Below are 10,393 nucleotides of genomic sequence, written 5' to 3'. Positions count from 1 at the left end.
GAGTGGGCCCTTAACAAATAACCATCATTCTTATCTACTCCGCTGTCCTTGCCCCGGAATTTAGTGCCCCGGAGTTTAGAAGAGGGCTTGGCAGAGAGTGGGCGCTTAACGAGTGCCATCGTTCTTATCATCTACTCCTCTGTCCGTGCCCCGGAGTTTAGAAGAGGCCTTGGCAGAGAGTGAGCGCTTAACAAATACCATCATTATTATCATTCTTGTTGGCAGAGAGTGGGCGCTTAACAAATACCATCGTTATTATCATTCTTGTTTATTACCTCGCCTGCACCCCAGAGCTTAGAAGAGGGCTTGGCAAAGAGTGGGCGCTCAACGAGTACCATCGTTCTTATCATCTACTCCGCTGCTGGTGCCCCAGAGTTTAGATGAGGACTTGGCAGAGAGTGGGCGCTTAACAAATACCATCATTATTATCATGCTTATTACCTCGCCTGCACCCCAGAGCTTAGAACAGGGCTTGGCAGAGAGCGGGAGCTTAACGAGTACCATCGTTCTTATCATCTACTCCGCTGTCCGTGGCCCGGAGTTTAGAAGAGGACTTGGCAGAGAGTGGGAGCTAAACCAATACCATCATTATTACCATTCTTGTTTATTACCTCGCCTGCACCCCAGAGCTTGGAACAGGGCTTGGCAGAGAGCGGGAGCTTAACGAGTACCATCGTTCTCATCATCTACTCCGCTGTCCGTGGCCCGGAGTTTAGAAGAGGGCTTGGCAGAGAGTGGGAGCTAAACCAATACCATCATTATTACCATTCTTGTCTATTACCTCGCCTGCACCCCAGAGCTTGGAACAGGGCTTGGCAGAGAGCGGGAGCTTAACGAGTACCATCGTTCTCATCATCTACTCCGCTGTCCGTGGCCCGGAGTTTAGAAGAGGGCTTGGCAGAGAGTGGGAGCTTAACAAATACCATCATTATTACCATTCTTGTTTATTACCTCGCCTACACCCCAGAGCTTGGAACAGGGCTTGGCAGAGAGCGGGAGCTTAACAAGTACCATCGTTCTCATCATCTACTCCGCTGTCCGTGGCCCGGAGTTTAGAAGAGGGCTTGGCAGAGAGTGGGAGCTTAACAAATACCATCATTATTACCATTCTTGTTTATTACCTCGCCTGCACCCCAGAGCTTAGAACAGGGCTTGGCAGAGAGCGGGAGCTCAACGAGTACCATCGTTCTCATCATCTACTCCGCTGTCCGTGGCCCGGAGTTTAGAAGAGGGCTTGGCAGAGAGCGGGCGCTTAACGAGTACCATGGTTCTTCTCACCTACCCCTCCCCGGGCGGGGCAGGTCCCGACAGAGCGCCCCGTCGCCGACTCACAGGCCGGAGCGGGGCCTCCCCCCCGTGTCGGGGTCCCCGGGGTCGTCGGTGAAGCAGACGTCGACGTCGCTGTCGTGGTCGCTCTTGGGGTCGCCCTGGGGGCCGGCGTCGGGCCGGTCGTCGGGGGTCGGGGCTGGCGGGCCGCGGCCGGGATGTCGCGACTTGACGTGGCGCTCGAGGTCGCGGCGGCGCACGAGGACCTTCCCGCAGAAGTCGCAGCGGTAGGGGGTCTGGCCCTCGGCGTGGAGGCGGATGTGCTTGTTGAGGTTGCTGGGGTCGCCGAAGGGGCGGAGGCAGACCTTGCACTTGAGGGGCTTGTAGCCCGTGTGGGTCCGCATGTGGATCTTCAGCCCGTACTTGCGCGAGTAGAGCTTGCCGCAGTAGAGGCACAGGTGGCCCGCCTTGACCTTTGACCCCGGGCCAGCCGGGCCTCCCGCCTCCCGGGCCCGGCCGGCCCGGCCCCGATGCGGGCCGTCGGGGCCGTCGGGGCCTTCGGGGCCGTCGGGCCGGCGGGGCCGGTCCCCTTCCCTCTCCGGACCGTCCGGGGGGCCCGGCTGGCCGGCGGCGGGGGCGGCGGGGGGCGGCGGGCCCGGGAAGAAGCAGGGCAGCGGGTCCGGGGGCTGCAGGAGGCCGCCCAGGTGCAGCCGGAGCGGGCAGCAGGCGGCCGGCCCGTACAGCAGCTCCGCGTTGTAGACGGCGAAGGCCGCGGGCAGGAAGGCGGGCGGGTGGACGCCGTCCCCCGGGAAGGGCGGCAGAGGGAGGCCGTCCCCGCCCAGCCCGGACAGGCCGGACAGGCCGGACAGGCCGGACAGGCCGGACAGGCCGGACAGCCCCGCCGCCGCCGCGGGGACCGGCGGCCAGCGCCCCGGGGGCACCTGCTTGAAGGCCGACGCCCCGTCGGGGGGCCGCCCGAAGCCCCGCAGGACCCCGGCGTCCGGAGGCCCCGCGAGGGTCGGGGCGGCCGGAGGGGTCGGACCCCCGTCCGAGCGCTTGGGGGGCGGCGCAGGGGGCGGCCCCGACGGCCCCAGGCCCGGCCGGCCCCCGGCCTTGCTCCCCCCCGACGGCAGCTTGGAGAAGCCCAGGCCCCCCGCCGCCTTGGACAGCCAGGCCGGCCTGAAGGCGGACCGCAGCCCGGGGGGCAAGGACTGGCCGGACGCCCAGGGCCCGCCCACCCCCCGGCCCGGCCCCACGCTCATGTCCAGCGCTCGGTCCTGCTCCCCGCGGACGCCCCCGCCCGCCCTCCGGCCCGGACGGTCCCCTCGGTCCCCTCGGTCGGGTCGGTCCGGCCCGTCCGGGCCCGACGGCGACTCCCGCCTGCGGCCCGGCCCCACGGCCCCGCACGGCCGAGGCTGCGGGCCCGGAGGGGGCCCGGCCGGGGCCGGGGGGACGCTCAGCTCCGGGCCCACGAAGGCGCCTCCCCCGCAGCCCCCGCCGCCGCCGCCCAGCACGCAGTGAAAGTGCAGGTGCGCCTTGAGGCTGTTGGGGTATCTGAACGTCCTCCAGCAGAACCAGCAGATGTAGCGCTCCTCCCCTGACACACGGACAGACGACAGACACGCAACAAGGCCCCCCCGTCAGCGCCGGGCGAAGCTGAGACGTGACATGATGATGGTAACGTTGGCATTCGTTAAGCGCTTACTGTGTGCTGAGCACTGTTCTAAGCGCTGGGGGAGATACAGGGTCATCAGTCCAGCCATCGCGGTGCCTCCCCCACCTCGGCTCCTCCACCGGGGGTCCCCCCCACTCCCCAGCTCTCTTCCCTGCGGGCCACACTCCCCCGAGGCCCCGGCCGGGAGCTGGAGGGAGCCTCGTCCCCTCTTTTCATTTTTTTTTTAATGGTGTCTCTTGTAAGCGCTTACTACGTGCTAGGCGCCGGACTGAGAGGCTGGGGGAAGATACGGGCTGATCGGGTGGGACACGGTCCCCGGCCCACACGGGGCTCACTCTCTTAATCCCCACTGGACGGGGGAAAGGAATTGAGGTCCAGAGAATAATAATTGTGGTATTTCATTCGATCGTATTTATTGAGCTGAACACTGTATTAAGCGCTTGGCACTGTACTAAGGCTGTGCTAGGCCCCGTCCTGAGCGCTGGGGGAGATACGAGATGATCGGGTTGGACACAGTCCCTGGCCCGCACGGGGCTCACTGTCTTAATCCCCAAGGTGCAGGGGAAGGAACTGAGGCCCAGAGAATAATAATAATTGTGGTATTGGCTAAGCGCTGACTACGTGCCAAGCACTGTTCTAAGCGCAGGGGTAGATGCAAAGTAGACGTGGAGTTGGATACAGTCCACGTCCCTCATGGGGTTCGCTGTCTTGATCCCCGTCTTGCAGGGGAGGAAACTGAGGCCCAGAGAAGTGAAGCCACTGGCCCCAGGTCACCCAGCAGACAAGTGGCAAGGCCGGGGTGAGAGCCCAGGTCCTCCCAGGCCCGGGGTCCGGCCCCTGGGCCCCGTTGGTTGCCGGCGGGGCCCGGGGAGGGGCGGCCACAACAGCTGGTGTTGCCTTAAATCAAGAGCGCCCGGCCGGGCCCATCTGTTGACGTTAGCAGAAGAGGTGGCGTATGTCAAGGAGTTGGGCTCCACCGAACAAAGGCCAATCTAATGGTCGTAAACGCCTCATTAGGGGGCGAGACAATGGCCAGTATGTATGGGCCATATGTAATCGTTCCTTTTCATGGGACAGTTTCCTTTGTGTCCACCGCCCACCCGGCCTCGCACCCGGAGCCTTCCAACCCCGTCCCGGCCAGGACGGATTCAGTCGTTGGCATTCAGTACGCTCCCCTGGCAATTTTTCCAGTCCCGGTCGCAACGGGACGGGGGGGACTAGGGAGGGTTTAATTTCAAACGGCGGGGGCCAACCGAGTTTGCACTGTTTGCGTGGCCCTGGCGTGGCTGATTCGTATTGCTAAGCGGAGGGTCCAAAGCTTGTCTCGGTCTGGGAAAGCTGCCTAGTCTGCTAGAAATAACGATCTATCGGGCTACCAAATAGAACAAGATACAGTGCATATTACAGTGACCCGCACACAGGTCGCGCCCCATAAAGACGATTGATGTATACGTATAGAGATACATTAAATCCCTGTTTGTGTGTGTGTGCCTATACCTACATCGGGATTTATTCTAGCAGGACCCAGCCCAGCAAGAACCCTAAAAACCCTAGAACAGGCTCTTTTAAACTCTGGGATTGCTTTAAATTTAATGCGGGTCTACACTAATAAAATATCCGCTGTAAAATCAATTTAGCTAGCGTAGATCTGGTCCAAGTCTTCCTCAAAAGACCATTTTAAACCCCAAGTCTGGACTAAAAGAGGGTAACGGGCTCACGGGAAGTACATTAGATGGAGGAAAGAGGACTAAAAGCAAAAGCTGGTGAGGTTTTTTTTTCCCTTAAAAACTCTTAGGAGAAAGTCGAATCTCATTTCTACGTTTCAGCGACAAAAAGAAAGAAAAAGAAAGAAAGAAAAGCAGTTTTCTTTGGCTTTTGCAAAAGCTGTCCGGTAATATCCAAACCTAATAAATGAAATCAAGTTTCGGATTGCTTTCTTCCTCTCTACCAGTGAGCCGTCCCGAGTCTCTGTCGTCCCGAAGAAGGGAGGATTCGTAGCCCAAAGGTCCCGGGGCCTATGTAATCGATGTTCTAATTGGTCAAGGGCGACTCGGAGTACACCCATGTCAATAATCTTATTCATTCGCATTCTCCATCCAGGCGTTGGGGACGAGAAATCAGAGAGCTCCTGGATGTTTTTAGCCACTAATTGAGTTTTGCTTGTCAAAATATCTCCGAAAGGATGAAATCGCGGCTGCGCGGTAGTTCGGAAACAAATGGTTCAACGTACTTCCCTCCAATTTTGGATTTTGCCGCCAAGTACAGGAGGGGGTGACTGGTGTGTCTTTTGTGTCGGTGACCCCGTCCCGCCCTCCTCTACAATGTTGAACTGGTTCTAGATCTTTAAGCTTAAACACGGACACACTCGACCATTCTTGGTTGAGACCGACCCGTCTGTCACCATGTTTGCACCCTACCAGAAAAGGGGGTCCCACGTACTCAAATCTGGTCCAAGCAGGATAAACGCATTTAAGTACGGGACTTGTTTCTTTTCCGAATCCCTGGTGGTGAAAAGGTTCTCTGACTGGGACTTGGGAATGAGGAGGGTATCAGAGGAATCTAGCCATCTATGTATTAGGTTCAGAATTCCTCTAAAGGAGAAGGTTAAACAGTTTGACATCTGATTCACGCTGTTAGCAGGTGTTCGCCTGCAACTAGTAGAACGGAACGGTAATAACGGGACATCTCCGAAACGCTGCTTGAGCCGCGATTGATTACCCCGAGCGCTAGCTTTCCTGCCGCAGACATCTAGGATCTCTCTCCCGGTGATAACATCGGGAAGAGTAATAACCTATAGCATTTTCAAGTTCGGGTTAAGAGAATCTTGGAACTCTAACAAAGAAATACTTTGTGCCCTTTCGGAGAATGCAAATCATTTTTGAAGCAAACCTATCTGCGTTTTGCAGCGTCTCTACTTTATGAACAATGTATTTGTTATTTTTTAATAGTGTGCATATTATACATATGCATTCTATATACGTGTATTGTTTAGCTATATTTGGGTTTCTAAGGTGATGTACAGTCCAGTGTGCTTGTAGGTGCGTGAGTGTGTGTGCGTGGATACATATTTATGTTCCAATATGTATGTGTGTGTATTTATGTATAAATAAATACAGCTACGCACACATACACAATCCATGAAACTAAGTCACAGAGCGGAAGCAGTAAATTTAAGGAGAATTGATTTTATCCTTCCACCTCCTCTTTCACGAAGAGGGTTCCGATTTCCCACATATGTATCCATGGCTTAAAACAACCTAGTGGGTATCGTTCTTTATCTATTTATTAATTAATTTATTTACTTTTTAACTAAAAGCAAACTACTTCCTAAACCTCGTTTGGAAACAATCAGATCGAAGAGGCCGGGCAGCCAACCAGTACGATAGTTTGGCTGGGTCACTGCCCCGCACCCATTCTTTGCTTTCCAACAGATGTTTCGATGTCCCCAAAACGCTATTTCTACCCCTCATCTGTCAAATTGCAGACGGTTCGTTTTAAGGTAGAAAGCAGCAAATAAAGAAAACCGTCACGGGAAAGAATAAACTAAATTGTAGTCCGATTCCCATGTAGCATTCTTTCGCTCTCTCCTAAGGAGGTTTACGTGATGCTCTTGCCTCCGCTCCGCGCTCTTTTAGTCAATCCATCCTCATTTGCATAAAGAGTCTATTGCCGTTGGGAATGATCAAATAAATCAGAGGTGGGAGGGGGAGGACTGGGAAACGTACCAAATTCTATTTAAATGGGGAGAAAATACCATAGAATAAACGCCATTTAAGTAGGAGACCCTCGAGCGGCAGCCAACTGGCCAAGTTGAAAGTACCGTAATGTTTGTAAAGCGGCGGGCCATAAATCACCCTCTTCTAGAGAGAAGCAGAGCTACCTTCCGCCCCTCAGGCGTCACAGTGTTGGTTTTTATTCTCCCCACGGCTCGCGGTCAAATGGTTAGCCCTTTAATCCCCGTTATTTTCTGCTTCTTTTTCGGTTTAGTGATTTTATCTTAAATGAGCGGCGGCGGGGGGAGAACGTAAAATAGATTCCCGGAGGGAATAAAGGAAGGAGGCTGCAAGAGGGGCAGGAGAGTTCCAAAGTTAACGTCGGGTCATTCTTGGAGATGCTGGTGTTCAGCCTTTAGTACAGTGCCTGGTACATAGTTAGCGCTTAACCAATACCATAATTACTATCATTTATTTTAGGGATTTGGGAGGAGGGCTTGTTGGTCAGAGGCTAGATTTTACGGTGCAAGGACAAGCCCCGGCCGGGGAAGTTCCCTGAAACTCCTATCCAGTTCAACTGGGGTGGGGGGAAAATAATCCTGTAATTTTTTTTGGCGGGGGGGAACCGGCGCCTCAGCTAGCTCTGTCGCGGCGGCCGTACCTTTCTCGTCGTGGGTTGGAGTGGCCGTCGTGGGGATGTCAAACCACTGCGCCAGAGAGTTGGAATACCATACGGTCAGCTCTTCCCCGGGCTGCACATCCCTCAGGGCCCTGTAGAAGATCTGCTCGGGAGGGGAGAAAGAAAAGAGCTCCTTCAGGGCGTGTATCACTCTCCCTCAGACGGGTCAGGACCGACGGGAGGGCGAACGGGTGCCGGGGGAGAGAGAGAGAGAGAGAGAGGAAAAGACCACAACTCACCTGTCCACCCGGTAAATCCGCCACGGCTTCCAGGGTCTGCTCCTGCGTGTTCCTGGCTGCCCGGATCAGCCCGATCCACTCCAGGGGGGGCACCCCGGCCTCGTCCACCAGCTCCCCCCTCACCATCCGCACCTGAGGGACAGGCGACCCTCAGGTCATCCTCTCTGCAGGCCGGTCCCAGGGAAGCCCAGAGAGGCTAGCTCCTCCCTCCTCTTGGCCAGCCGGCCCTCGCTTTGGCCAGGCCGAGACGCTGAGCCCTAGTTGCTCTGCAGGCTCGTCCCCGACGGGAGGAAGGGAAGGGGGCTTCTTGGAGGGACCCCAAGCTTAGGGACCCCCATCCCACTGTCCCATCCAGCTGTTATTCCAGCTGGTCGGTCTCGGTCGCACTCCTGTGACCCCATCCCGGACCCTCTTCTCCCCACCCCCCCTTTGCATCTCAGTTCAGACGGTTGTTCCCCAGGACGGATATCTAGGCCAGGGTCATTTCGGCCAGTCCCCGGCCGAGTCCCCGGAACGCAAATCCGAGGGGCGAGGGCTTGTCCTCGCAGTCTTCAAAGCCATCCCCAATTAATTCCCGCATCCTAGCCTCCTATCTATCTGTCGCCCCCAAAAAGGGGATCCCATCGAGGAAACAGGGGGTCGGGGGTCGGGGGGGGGGGGAGAGGTCACCCATACTGAGCCCCGGAAGGTCAGCGGAGGCTGTGGATGTGCAATTCAGTCATTCATTCAATCGTAGTTATTGAGCGCTTACTGTGTGCAGAGCACTGTACTAAGCAATCAATCGGAGGAGCCTGGCAGGGGCGTTTAAAAACGATTAGAAAGCTTTTAGAAGAGGGGAAATATGGAGTGGGCAGAACTCTTTGGGAGAGGGGAGAGTCGGGGGCACACAGAGAGGCAGGGACATACAGAGAGGCAGAGACAGAGAGACATAGAGAGAGGCGGGGAGACAGAGCGGAGAGATAAGAAAAGAGAAATAAAAACGCACTGGTTGAGAGAGAAAGAAAAGCAGAGACAGAGACCGAGGGAGAGAGATAAAGGCAGGGACCGAGAGACAGAGAGTGAGTGAGAGACAGAAAGGATGAGAGAGACAGAGGAGAAGAACCAGAGATGGAGAGAGACCGAGAGTGAGTGTGAGAGAGATAGAGAAAGAGGATGGAAGAAAATAGGAACAGAAAAATAAAACAGATTTGGGAGCAGGGGGCGGGGGAAGAAGGATTTAGGAATCGTAGTCATTTCCTATTGAAAAGCCCCCGGGAGTCGGGGGAAAGTAAAATTCGCCTCCCTTTTCCCCTGCATTCCTTATCTCTTTCTTTCCCCCTCGAACCACTCCAGTGTTTTACTTACCTGGAAGACCTTTACGGGGAGGTAGAGACCTGAACAAGTAGGGGGAGGGCTGTGTGTGTGTTTCATTCACTCATTCAATCATATTTATCGAGAGCTTACTATGTGCAGAGCAATGTACTAAGTGCTTGGAATGTACAATTCGGCAACAGATAGAGAAAATCCCTGCCCCACATTGTGTGTGTATGTCCCTTAAGATGTCCTCCAGATTTTCCAGGGTGTCCAGGGCCGGTCAGGACTAAGGCTTGCCCATTTCCAAGCGCTTAGGACAGTGTTCCGCGCACAGTAAGCGCTCATTAAATAAGATTGAATGAATACTGCCAGTCCCTGCCGCTCTGCCTAGCCCGGAACCCGTCTCCCCTCCCGGCGCCTGGTCCTGTTTCCTGAGCGAGGGAGAGCTAAGAGCCCTCTATTCCAAGCTCTTAGTACAGTGTTCTGCACATAGTAAGCGCTCAATAAATACAATTGAATGAATGAATGGATGGAGCCCCCGGCCCGACTCCAGCCAGCAGCTCCCGGACCCCCGACCCTCGACTGCGCTGGAGGAAATCACTCCCATTTCCTCTCTCTCCCCATCTCCAACGCAGACCCACTTTTACCATCCCGCCCTGGGCGGGAAAGCTAGCCAACCAGTAGTCCGAAATCACTAGGAATCACTAGCCAGGGGCTTCTGGAGGAGCACAGGGGTCGCAGAAAGAGTCACAAAAGTCCGGCTCCCTCTCCCTCCCCTAGGCACCCTTGGAATCCAAGGATGGAAAGAGACGGGACGGTGGTTGGCGCGCTTGGAGCGGCTCCTTCGCCCACCAGCCGCCCCCACCTACCTTCTTTCTCCACGGTGGCCCCTTGGAGGGCCAGGTCCCCCCCCGGTGATGCCCACCCGGTCCCCACACCCCGCACCGCCTCGGCCCCAGCCTCCCCGCCACCCGGCGGCCCGCAAAAGGCACGTTGGGGTCCGGCCCTGGAGCGCATCCCATTTCCCCAAGAGAAGAAACCCCCTGCCCCAAGAGTGGCAGAGGTGTCCCCTCCCCCGAAGGCAGAGGTGCCCCCCGCTCTGCCCTCGGAGGGGCAGGAAATACCTTTTTCTTGGGTCCCGGCTCCCTGCGGTCTGCCAAGTACTTGCCCAGTTTGAAGACGCCGGGCACGGGGCCCAGGCGCAGCCCCGCGGGGATGCAGTTCTCGGCGCTGACGCTGATGTCCGGTGCCCGACCGGCCTGCATCGCCGCCTCTGGGGGGGGTGGGGGTGGGAAAAGGGGCAGAGGCAGCAGTCGGGGGCTCCAAAGCCTTCCCAGGGCCCGACTGGCAGAGCCGAGGCCGGGAGAAGGGAGATGGGTGCCCTCGGTCCCCAGCCGCGTCCCCGCCCGCAGAGTGACGCACGGCCGCCTTGTCGATCGGTGCCCCGCTGGTGCTCCGGGCAGCGGTTCGGTGAGAGAGTTGAGCTCTTCAGAGCAGCTGCAGAATCCCACCCGAGAAAGTCACATGG

The 10,393-nt window shown here is 56.9% G+C and overlaps 1 protein-coding gene across 1 annotated transcript; it reads right to left on the bottom strand.

Annotated features, from left to right (window-relative positions):
* Window positions 1-1,328: 1,328 nt before the first annotated feature.
* PRDM13 (PR/SET domain 13) lies at window positions 1,329-10,130 on the bottom strand. Its single transcript, XM_029047118.1, has 4 exons — window positions 9,990-10,130; window positions 7,573-7,704; window positions 7,316-7,436; window positions 1,329-2,863 (listed from the first exon to the last, which is right to left on the bottom strand). The coding sequence occupies exons 1-4, from the start codon at window positions 10,128-10,130 to the stop codon at window positions 1,329-1,331; spliced, it is 1,929 nt and encodes a 642-aa protein (XP_028902951.1).
* Window positions 10,131-10,393: the final 263 nt, after the last annotated feature.

The sequence above is a fragment of the Ornithorhynchus anatinus genome, chromosome 19, assembly GCF_004115215.2.
Source record: "Ornithorhynchus anatinus isolate Pmale09 chromosome 19, mOrnAna1.pri.v4, whole genome shotgun sequence".
Lineage (NCBI taxonomy): Eukaryota > Metazoa > Chordata > Mammalia > Monotremata > Ornithorhynchidae > Ornithorhynchus > Ornithorhynchus anatinus.
This window is presented reverse-complemented; position numbering and strand designations above follow the sequence as displayed.

Bases quoted from the DNA above. Each gene is read 5' to 3' on its own strand.
- PRDM13 (XM_029047118.1), bottom strand. From the start codon at position 10,130: ATGCAGGCCGGTCGGGCACCGGACATCAGCGTCAGCGCCGAGAACTGC. The intron at 7,705-9,989 runs GTATTTCCTGCC...CCTGTCCCTCAG, and splicing joins AGCCGGGACCCAAGAAAAAG to GTGCGGATGGTGAGGGGGGA. The intron at 2,864-7,315 runs GTACGGCCGCCG...TCCGTGTGTCAG, and splicing joins TCCAACCCACGACGAGAAAG to GGGAGGAGCGCTACATCTGC.